The sequence below is a fragment of the Ctenopharyngodon idella genome, chromosome 1 (genome assembly GCF_019924925.1).
Source record: "Ctenopharyngodon idella isolate HZGC_01 chromosome 1, HZGC01, whole genome shotgun sequence".
Classification (NCBI taxonomy): Eukaryota; Metazoa; Chordata; class Actinopteri; order Cypriniformes; family Xenocyprididae; genus Ctenopharyngodon; species Ctenopharyngodon idella.
The window spans coordinates 36,343,818-36,356,142 of NC_067220.1; the positions used below are offsets into that span (position 1 = coordinate 36,343,818).

General features: G+C 39.9%; 1 protein-coding gene across 1 annotated transcript in view; it reads right to left on the reverse strand.

The window, feature by feature from the left end:
* sorcs3a (sortilin related VPS10 domain containing receptor 3a) overlaps positions 1–12,325 on the reverse strand; it is a 254,736-nt gene that overhangs the window by 24,189 nt on the left and 218,222 nt on the right. The window contains 3 exon segments of the mRNA XM_051894728.1: positions 2,453–2,565; positions 9,346–9,469; positions 9,800–9,933. Coding sequence (XP_051750688.1) covers positions 2,453–2,565; positions 9,346–9,469; positions 9,800–9,933 — 371 coding nt within the window.

The following is a 12,325-nucleotide window of genomic DNA, read 5'->3' on the forward strand; positions in this document are numbered from 1 at the left end:
CAAGAGGATTTATGCAAATCAGTTAATATGTGCAGAGCACAATTTGTGTGACCTTGTGGGTCAGTTCTGAGTGCTAGTTGAGCACTAGATATACTTTACTTCACTCCAACACTGTGATCCAGACATCTGAACTAGCTCAAAATGTTCTTGTCTACATGTCGCTTCTGGATATATGCCCCGTTAAAACTGCTGCTATGATTAGGAATAGGAAAATGCACACAAACTTCTCCTTAAAATTAAGTCTCATTCACAGCCTGCTTTCTGCGGGCAGTTACATTGTGACGTTAATTGCACCAGGAAAATAGGCGCTGAGTTTTGATATCTATAATAAACCTAATTTACATATAAAGGACGTGTGTTTGTGCTGAAATGAAAGACAATGACTTAATTTAAATACAACGCAGTGCTATTTTAGAGCATTTAGCACCTGGTTAAGTAGATTGTGGGTGGCAAATAAGATGCAAGATTTTGGAATGAAATACGACAAAAGTGGAGCAACTGTTTAGTGAATTCGCCCCACTGTGTGATGAGGAACTCATGAGTCAGAGACAGACATCAAATGAGAACACTGCAAAAGACAAATTTCTTGACTTTTTTTCCCCAGTCAACATATCTAAATATATGCAACCAAAAGAGTTAGTTATCCTTGCTTTTAGCATAAATCAAAGAAAATATGGTCAAAACCAATTTGCCAGCAAGGTAAAAAAAATAAAAAAAAAATAAAAAAATAAATAAATAATAATAATAATAATAATAATAATAATAAAATTAATTAAGTTTGTCTTGTTGCTACGCCAATTGCTTCTCTTTAATCTGAATAACATATAACATAATATACAGGTAATTTAATAAATTATTAAATTTAGACATTAAAACACTGCAAAGAGACATTCAAATATAATTTTCTTAATCATTATTTTCCTGTCTTGTTTTCCAGTGAACATATGTAAATTTATACCACCAGTAGTTTCCAATGGGGTACGAAAAATACATTTCATTAAATTTCGTCTTGGTGCTAAGCTGAACATTTAACCTAAAAAGAACATTTAATCTAAAAAGTACAATAAAATACTTAATTTAATAAATAATTGTTTAAAATGACATTAAAATACTACAAAATGTCATTTACTTAATTTCTCAATCAACAATTTCTCAATTTTTTAAGCATAAAACAACAAAATTATGGACAAAAATCAGTTTGCCAATGGGTTAAGAAAATAAAATCAATTAAAATTTGTCTTGTTGCTCGGCAGATTGATTTCCCTGTAATGGATGTAACTAAGGCTTTAATCTCAATAACATCATAAAACATATACAGTCATGAGAAAAAGAAAGGACACCCTATTGGATTCCATGGTTTTCCATATCAGGACATAATAAAAATCATCTGGTCCTTGGCAGGTCTTAAAATTTGTAATATACAACCTCAGATGAACAACAACATGTGATATATCACACTGTGTCATTATTTATTTAACAAAAATAAAGCCATGGGTGACAAAATAAGGACACCATATGATTCAATTGCTTGTAGATCCAATGACTGTGAGATGCTCAGTGCCTGTGGCTACAAAACAAGCCCAAAATCATCAACCCTCCATCAGCATGCTTGACTTTTGGTATGAGGTGTTTGTGCTGATATGCTCTTTTGGTTTTCACCAAACTTAGCACTGTGCATTATGGCCAAACGTCTCCTTTTTGATCTTGTCTGTTGAAAAGACATTGTTCTAGAAGTCTTGTGGTTTGTTCAGATGCAACTTTGCAAACCTAAGCCGTGCTGCCGTGTTCTTTTTAGAAAGAAGAAGCTTTCTCCTGCCATACTTGTTCAGTGTTTTTCTAATTGTTCTGTCATGAACTTTAACATTTAAGATGTTAACTGAGGCCTGTAGAGTCTGAGGTGTAGCTCTTGGGCTGTCTGCAATTTCTCTGAGCATTGTACAGTCTGATCTTGTGGTGAATTTTCCAATTTGCCGTAGTTTTTGTTAAATAAATAATGACACGGTGTGATATGTCATGTGTTGTTGTTTATCTGAGATTTTATATATTCCAAATTTTAAGACCTGCCAAGGACCAGATGATTTTTATTATGTCCTGATACGGAAAACTATGGAATTCAATAGGGTGTCCTTTATTTTTTGCTTGACATTCAGATCAATATTTCATGTCCATGTACTTATTACCCTGTCTACATTTATTTTCTGATTCTGACCGGCTGACTTTGCATTATCCATTCTAGGGATGTTTACTTATTGTGCCTGGAAGACAAGGCAAAAATACAGATTTATTTATTTGTTGTTCAGTGAAAGAGAACATAGAAAAGAAGTATAAAGGAAAAGGACAAAGGATAAGACAAAGACGACAGGAGATATTTGACCAGAATATCTGGGAGCTACAGAGACGAGCCAGGAAAAGACAGCGAGAGACGAGATGGATAGAATAAATTCCCACTTACCTGGAGAACAGCCTTCTTAATTACCCGACCCACATCCTGTCTCCACTCTGGGATGTCGGGGTTGGCCTCGTCCAGATTAGGAGAGAAAGATAAAAGAAGTGATTTGAAGAATTCTGTCACAGAGGGAGAGAGAAGCAGAGGCAGACAGACCCTTAATTTTTTTTTCTCATAAGATGCCCAACACCTTCTATCTGCTGTGATTTGTTCCAGATGATTTAGTCGAGCTGTAGCAGAGTTATCATTACTGACAGGTATGGAAAGGTTAGCACTGATCACAAAAATGATTACAGTCTATTTGGCAGTTGCCAGAAGGGAGTTTTTATGACTAGCTTGCAGTGTAGAGAGACAATTTCCTGTAATTCTGAACACTCAGAAAAGCAGCAATAATACATTTCATGAAGTATATATACCATAGAGGAAAACTGTTACCATATTGTTACCATAGAAGAAAAAACATTAAACAATGACTAAACATATATAGGCCTATATATCATTCAAAAAAATCATTCACATTTTGTCATTGCACATCAATCAGATAATATGACAATATTTAGTTTCTCGCTGATGCATCAATAACAAGCATACACTTCCCTTTCGAGGGAACTCGCACTGCGTTCAGGACGCTTTGGGAACGCCTCAGCGTGATTGCGTCTGATGCACGTATGTCAACTAGCCAATGGCAAGAATGAACGTCACGGGCAGGGTGACGTCACGACCAGGAAAGGATAAAAGCACATCTGGAAAGACCGGTCTTTTGTGCCTCAGCAAAGCGTTCTGTGTGAAAACTGTCTCTGTCTATTTATTGTTGTTTGTCCTCAAGCATTTTATATTCTAGACAGGAATTTATTGGCGAGCAAATAGCAACTTGAGTCGTGTGTGCCTCCCTGCCCTCGCTACTATTACGAGTGGGGATACACGCGATTCATGTGTTGTTTGTTTGAGAGCAGAGCATGCACGTCAGCTCTTGTATTGGGATCTGACAGTGTTCATTCATAAATTTCCCGATGTGATGCACTATTGAGACTTTTAACTCTGCTCCTCTTGGCTTTTTTCTCGAGGGAATAAAGTCTTAAGCAATAAAGAATCTATGGCTTGGATCTCGCGTTTCCTAAGGCGACGCATAGATTAGGGGTGTGCAGACGGCAGTATATTTAAAACTATTATGAATATTCAGCCTATCATTCAGACCATGTACAATTGTCTGGTGGTTTATGGATGCATTTAATTTGATGAATTAAATGCAATATTTGCCGGGGTTTTTTAAAGCTATATGTCTGCATTAATTCTCTATATTTAGCCTTTCATCCAGGCCGTTTTTACCTGTCTGGTTGATATGTGACTGCATTTCATTTTGAGACATTAAATGATATTAGATGTGTATATTTTATACTATATTCAGCACTTTCAGACTGTATTAACTTTTCTGATTGATCTTTTGCTGCATTTAATTTTGTGAAATTAAATGGACAGTGTGCTGTATTTAATTTTGAGGAATTAAAATAATACATATTTATCTGACTTTGATTAGTTAGATTCATGTATTAGTTCAGCCTTTCATGTAGATCCTGACACCAGTGGTGGCAGGCTTCTGAGGGCAGCCCCCTGCGGGGTGGAGCAGTGTACACCTCAGTATACGGTGCCCATGCCACTTCGTTGCCCTCAGGGGATCGTTCTGCCAACCCCGCCACCCTTGGTGCTTCAGGGCACACCGGTTTCCAGCGAGCTTCTGATTCAGTGCTCACACGACGTTGCGTCAGGCTCGCACCCTCTGAAAATAAATCTGAGGGCAGCACCACAAGGGATAGAGCGGTGTACACCGCAGTATATGGTGCCCGCCCCACTTCGTTGCCCTCAGGGGACCGTTCTGCCAACCCCGCCACCCTTGGTGCTTCAGGGCACACCGGTTTCCAGCGAGCTTCTGATTCAGTGCTCACACGACGTTGCGTCAGGCTCGCACCCTCTGAAAATAAATCTGAGGGCAGCACCACATGGGATAGGGCGGTGTACACCGCAGTATATGGTGCCCGCCCCACTTCGTTGCCCTCAGGGGACCGTTCTGCCAACCCCGCCACCCTTGGTGCTTCGGGGCGCAGTGGTTTCCAGCGAGCTCATGACTCAGTGTTCTCACGACGCTGCGTCAAGCTCGCACCCTCTGAGGAGGGTCGTTAAGCGGTCAAATCGGTTGTTTCCTGCCATTGTGTTTCAGGTCACCGAAGTGGCTGCTCTAAGTATACCAGAGTCCAGCCTCAAGAGGCTGGTTCCCTTTGTGGATTTTCTGGCAGAGTTGAGGCTTTTGCCAAACATATCTCAATGGGTCCTGCAGAGTATAGAGAAAGGGTACAGAATCCAGTTCGGTTCTCATCCACCTCTATACAGTGTGGTGGTCTTCACATTAGTCCATCCTGGGCAGGCCCTGGTAATGGAACAGGAAGTAAACTCTTTAGTAAAAGGAGCTATAAACGGGTTCCTCCTCCCAGTAGAGAGTCAGGGTTTTTATGGCCGCTACTATTTTGTTCCAAAGGAGGATGGAGGGTTGCATCCTTCATTAGATCTTCATCATTTGAATCATTTATTCAGGAGACTCAGGTTCAAAATGTTGACGCTAAACCAGATCCGAGGACTGGTTTGTCACGATAGTTCTAAAGGATGCATACTTCCATGTCTCCATCCTTCCACAGCACAGGAAGTTCCTCAGGTTTGCTTTCGGGGGCAAAGCTTACCAATATTAGGTTCTTCCATTCGGTCTAGCTCTATCACCCTGCACGTTCATGAAATGTGTAGATGCAGCTCTAGTCCCGCTCAGGCTGCAGGGCATACGCATTCTGAACTAATTAGATGACTGGCTAATATTAGCGCAGTCGGAACAGATGGTCAGTTTGACATCAAGATGTCGTTCTCGCTCATATGAAAAAATTGGGGTTGAGGCTGAATGCCAAGAAGAGTGTGCTTTCTCCATTACAGAGAACCACCTTCCTGGGCATGGTATGGGATTCAGTGACGCTGCAGGCCGTTCTGTCACCCACTCATATTGCTGCAATCTTTTCAGTCACACAGGAGATAAAACTAAGCCAGTCACTCACTGTAAAATAGTTTTCTAAAACTGTTGGGTCTGATGGCAGCTGCGTCCAACGTGATACCTTTTGGCCTGCTGTACATGAGACCCTTACAGTGGTGGCTCAGGACCAAAGGTTTTTCCCCGAGGAGGAACCAACTTCGTATGATCAAGATCACGCGGCGGTGTCTCCATGCCTTGGTTATATGGAAGAAAAGTTGGTTCCTGTCCCAGGGCCATGTGTTAGGAGCTCAATGTCATCAAGTTACTCTCATGATAGATGCTTCTCTCACAGGCTGGGGAGCGGTAATGGAAGGCCGCTCAGATCAAGGGCTATGGAGGAGTCATCATCTTTCGTGGTACATAAATTGCCTGGAGATAATGGCGGTCTTCAATGCATTGAAGTTCTTCCTCCCAGACCTGAGAGGTCATCATGTGCTTGTCGGGACAAACAACACATTGATGGTCTTTTATATAAATCTACAGGGGGGTCTGCGTTCACGCCCATTATGCAAACTGACGCACCAGATCCTCCTGTGGTCCCTGGGGAAGATGCTCTCCTTGAGAGCAATCTATATTCCAGGGACCCAGAATATAGGAGCAGACATCCTGTCGAGACAGGGGCTGAGGCCAGGGGAACAGGGACTTCACCCTGAGGCGGTGAAGCTCATATGGGAGATTTATGGCCAAGTGGAAGTGGATCTGTTTGCGTCTCAGGATATGACGCACTGTCCACTGTGGTTCTCTCTCACGCATCCAGCTCCTCTTGGACTGGATGCTAGGGTACAGACATGGCAGAGGCTACGCGTGTACACTTTTCCCCCAATTGTTCTGCTCCTAGGAGTTCTGGAGAAAATTCCCTGGGAAGGGATAAGTCTACTGCTAGTAGTACTGCTAGTAGCACCTTACTGGCCGAGTCGGATATGGTTCTCGGACCTTGTGTCTCTCCTCGACGGCTCTCCCTCAGAGATTCTGATTCGGAGGGACCTTCTATCTTAGGCGGAGGGCATGATATTTCACCCCTGCCCAGAAGTGTGGAACTTGTGGATTTGGCCTCTGAGGGGGTCCAACTCTTAGAATCTTCACTCCAGAGCTCCTTCCACAAGGAAACTATATGCCCTGAAGTGGAAACTTCTTGGTGTGATGTGCGACAGCTAGATCCAGTTAACTGCCCAATTGGTACAGTACTAGAGTTCTTGCAAGATCGCTTTTCATCAGGGATATCCTTGTCCACCCTAAAGGTCTACATATCCGCTTTTTCTGTATACCATGTCTCTGTGGATGGTACAACTGTGGAGAAGAATCCTTTGATGTATTATTTCCTTCGTTGCACCTTGAGGCTGAGGCCTGCAACACGCACTAGGGATTTGGGATTTGGCCATTGTGTTGGAAGGCTTTTCTGCAGCTCCATTTGAGCCGCTTGATTCTGTCTCAGAAAAATTTCTGATGCTGAAGACTGTTTTCCTCCTTGCCATTTCTTCCCTAAAAAGAGTAGGAGACCTTTAGGCCCTATCTGCATCCCCTACGTGCCTTGAGTTTGCACCAGGGATGGTCAAAGCGTTCCTTTACCTTAAACCGGGCTATATACGTAAGGTTTTGACCAATATTCCACGGCCTCTAGTGCTGCAAGCTTTCTGTCCTCCTCTGTTCTCAGATCCAGACCACGAAAAGTTGAATCTTGTGTGTCCAGTGCAAGCACCTATGTCCACAGAACTGCCCTGTGGAGAACTTCATATCAACTATTTGTTTGTTTTTGGACCACATAAGGGGTCTCCCTGCGTCCAAACAAACGGTTAGCAAGTGGATAGTCGAGGCTATATCACTTGCTTATGAGGTCTCTGGTCAGCAGTCTCCACTGTCTGTCAGAGCTCACTCTACTAGGAGTATGGCGGCCTCCAAGGCCTTGTTGTCGGGGGTTTCCCTCAAGGAGGTCTGTGATGCGGCGGGCTGGTCCTCGCCACTCACATTTGTGAGATATTATATCTTGACCTGGACGCAGCTCCAGGCTCATCAGTGCTCTCGTCTTAGTGTGCCACAGTTTCACACGGACAGGCATTTTGGAAGTACGGCGCTTTGGTATATCGTTCCCAAAGCGTCCTGGACACAGCGAAAGGGAATGTCTCAGGTTCCTATAACCATAGTTCCCTGAGAAGGGAACAAGATGCTACGTCGCTTTGCCATACTCCCTGCATCCCTGTGACCAATTTGCTTCGGCTGTTTAAGCTAAAGACCGGTCTTTCCAGATGTGCTTTTATCCTTTTCTGGTCGTGACGTCACCCGCCCATGACGTTCACTCTCGCCATTGGCTAGTTGACAAACGTGCATCAGCAGTCTCCACTGCTGTACGAATCTTTTGTTTTGAATCAGTGGTTCGGAGCGTGTATCAAACTGCCAAAGTGACGTGATTTCAGTAAACCAGGCTTCGTTACGTCATAAGTGTTTCAAAATTTCAATGGTTCACCACTGGGGGGCAAGACTTTGGCAGTTTGATACATGCTCCGAACCACTGATTCAAAATAAAAGATTCGTAAAGCTTCAAAGCTTCATGAAGCAGTGTTTTGAAATCGCCCATCACTAGATATTGTTGGATAAAGTCGTTATTTTGTTTTTTTTGGTGAACAAAAAGTATTCTTGTTGATTCATAACATTAAGGTTGAACCACTGTAGTCACATGAACTGTTTTAAATGTCTTTAGTAGCTTTCTGGGCATTGAAAGTGTTAATTATCTTGCTGGCAATGGAGGCCTCACTGAGCCATCAGATTTTATCAAAAATATCTTAATTTGTGTTCTGAAGATGAACAAAGGTGACAAATGACATGAGGGTGAGTAATTAATGACAGAATTTTCATTTTTGGGTGAACTAACCCTTTAAGATTATTAAAAATACAACAATTAATATTTTTGTTTAGTTTAAGATTGAAAGTCTGGGTTTGGGATTGGAGTAAAGCAATAAAATAAAACACAATAAGTTATTTGAATAGTTGCAAATAAATGATGAAAGGCATAAAGAAAAGTTTCCAAGACTTTAAAAAGCTTTAAAGGGTTAGGTCACCAAAAAATGAAAATTCTGTCATTAATTACTCACACTCGTGTCGTTCTATATCCGTAAGACCTTCTTCAGAAACCAAATGAAGATATGTTTAATGAAATCCGAGAGGTTCCTGTCCCTCCAGAGATCCAACGCAACTACCACTTTTAAGGTCCAGAAAGGTAGGAAAGACATCATTAAAGTAATCCATGTGACTCCAGTGGTTTAACCTCAATTTTATGAAGTGACTCGAGTGCTTTAATGGCACAAAAAAACATAATTTACCACTTTATGAAAACATTGATCTGCAACGTGCATTCACAAGAGCATCACAACACGTGTTTTGTGTTCACGCGAGAGCTGACATTGCTGTGTGAACACACTTTAGATAATATTATTTTGTAAATAAAGTGGTAAATTATGTTTTTTTGCACAAACAATGCACTCGCATTGCTTCATAAAATTGAGGTTAAACCACTGGAGTCACATGGATTACTTTAATGATGTCTTTACTACCTTTACTACCTTGTAAGTGGTAGTTGTGTTAGATCTCTATGGAGGGACAGAAACCTTTTGGATTTCATAAAAAATACCTTCATTTGTGTTCTGAAGATGAACGAAGGTTTTATGGGTTTGGAATGACACAAGGGTCAGTAATTAATGACAGAATTTTCATTTTTGAGTGAACTATCCCTTTAATGTGACATTGTCGTTTAAAAAAAAAAAAACATTAACTAAAAAAAACTATAAAGTGCTGAATCACTCACTTCCAGCATGTATGTATTAATATCTGTCTGAATGTGAACACCTACCTTGTATGGCAATAGTTCTGGTGTCCTGTAGTATCGAGTCCGCTGAGGAGACCTGAACAGTCACGGTGATCATGCCCTCGGTGCTGAACGTGTGGGAAATACTGCTGTCCAATGTAATTATTGGCTAGCACCACAAATGTAGAGGATACAAAACAAAAAAACAATCAAAACTCAATCCAATGGTAGACAAGAAATCACATTTTTTGTAAGCTCGATGGCTTCCTTAAAAAGCAAACCCTTTTAAAATGAACAGTGCCAACAGCTTTATTGATGTTTCAGGACGAACAAGCATAAACTAAAGAACACATCTAAATACCACAAAAACGACAAGAACAAGAACTACATTATTAACAGTTCATTGCTCCTGTTCTGTTTATCTTCTAAAGTAAAATGTCTTGGAGGCCTTCGCCCAACAAAGCGAGGCAGAAAATCTGTAATTAGGAGCTGGTTGTACCTCCGTGTTGTTCCCCAGCCACCAGAAATAGGTGAGCGTTCTGAAATGAGAAGGCCAGACCACTGCCGTCAGGTTCACCTCCTTATTCTTAATGACCACATATGGAGCCAGCAGCTGAATATGCTCCACAGGGCCTGAAACACACACACACACACACACTCACACTCAATACAAGAACAGAGAACAAGGCATGGGGTGCAAAAAATAAATATTTTGCTAAATCAAATCGCCGGTGGCTTGAATAACTAGTCAACTATTTGGTCTTGTATAATTAGACTGGTTTCAGCTTCACCTGACCCCAATTGGACGCTGTTCAAACAGATCTAGACGGAGTGCTAAGAAACAGAAACAGAACGCAGGGGTCTCAAGACCTGTTTTTAAAAGTTTTAGTATCAAGTATTTTTAACTTGGCACAGCATTTTAGAAACGCAACACTCGCAGTGGGACGCTCAAAAAACAGCGCCAAGAAGTTAGTCAGCATGTATATGGCTGTAGCGGAGGTGTTTTTAATAAGGATGAATTTAAACAAGCAACTTTTCCAAGAAAGTTTTACTGGGCTTACTTTCTAACACCTAAAGCACAGCACACTAACTGAAGCACTAGTGCTAAAAATCACAAAACTACAAAAACTAAAAAAAAATTATAGACAAACTATTTGGACAAGTAGTCGACCTTTGCGACCCATACATACATTTGACCCATGGCCAAATGATCATAAAATATGAAAGTAAAAAAAAAAATCCTTTCCGTCATCATTTACTCACTCGTTTGAGATCTATTTTTATTGTTTACCCTTCCCTGTGTGCATTTTTTTGCTTGTTTAAATAGTCCAACTGAGGTTTATTTATTTAATTTTTTTTGTTTTATTTATTTATTTATTTTTTTTGCTATTAAATAATTCTGTACACATCAGGAAATAAAAGTTGGACTTAATTGCTCTCATCTGATCACAAGTGCCCACCCGTGTTTGTTTGTGAAAAGTGAAGATAAAAGCTGTAATTAAGCACCGCAGTCTACTACACCTGTGGAGTTGGAGGACACATGCAGATTTTGGCAGAGCAACTGTATGAAAGTCACCTACCAAGTGTATTGTACACATTATTTTTTGTTTGTTTGTTTAAGAGATGTTTATTCGAAGTTTGCAAACTAATGTTCTGCCACTTTATTGCATGTGTGGCTACCAATTTGTCTGTATAATTTAGGGGTGTAAAACAGACGGTTCATCACGATTCGACACAATATCGATTCTCATAGCCAGCGATACAATATTTTCCGATACCTCAAAAAGTTCTGTGATACGTTCTGTGAATCATTGTGCAAAAGTATTATAAAGGCTCCAATACAGAGCTGCACAAAGCACTTATGCGCATCCTGTGTGCCGAATGATGCACCTGAAGCAACACAGACTCCTATGCTGCAGTTTATTGTGCATTTTCTTTTAACAGTTTTAAATTTCAGTTACTGTGTGTGTGAAGAACAATTCATAGCGCTCTATTCTCCAGTGTTGTGATCTAACAGACACTGTTTGAGATGTGTGCGCACTGCTTTTTGAACGGCTCTAAACACGAGCAAATTATAAACTTTCGTGAAGATTCAGCACTGGCCTTTTGGGACAGTGACAGTTCCATCTACTGTCCTGAGCATCTTTCACAAGTTCTGAAAGGTAACGTTAGTTTAAGTGAGAATGCACGCGTTGGCGATAACGCATAGACTGACATTGTGTGAAAATGTGGAGAGTGTTAAAACAAAGCCGCCTCTATAAATAGCCCATAGGTATCGATTTTTTACGCGTTGCATCGATGCATTGTATCGTTAGACATTAGATCGATGTATCGATCCATATCAATGTATTGTTACACCCCTAGTATAATTGTACTTTATTACTTAACAGAGTAGACAAGACAGTCTTTGAGTATTTGATGTAAACATTTTGTTCTTTTTGCTGGCTAAATAGGATAGGACATTAGTTAATAACTGGGTCAATTAGATAAAGCTTTTTTTTTTTAAAAAATAAAAATGAAAAATCCTTAAAACATGAAGCAATAAATAAATAAATAATAAATATTAAAACTTGTTTTCAAAGAACATGTCATACATTTGTTTGTTTTCTTACCCTGAATTAGTTTGTTTTCAGAATTAGTTTTTGTATTTTCGGGTTTTAAGCATACCCTTGTGAAAAGAAGTGTGCTTAAATGTATTGAATGTGTACTTAAAATCTTAAATATATATATATATATATAAAAAAAAAAAATGTTATTTAAAAAAAAGACCACTTAAGTGTACTTAAAGAGAGTACATTTTAATGACATTTAATGACTTAACACACTTAAGTACATTTTAAAAATCATTTTTCTAATAATGTCAAATTAAATTGTTATTTGATATTGCATTTAAAGTAAAAAAATGTAAACATACTAAACTGCAACTCATTACAAATCATCATTACAAATATATTTAAATGCATGACATTACATTAAGTCTATTTTAGTTTACAATAAACGTATGTATATTGTCAGTATATTCAGC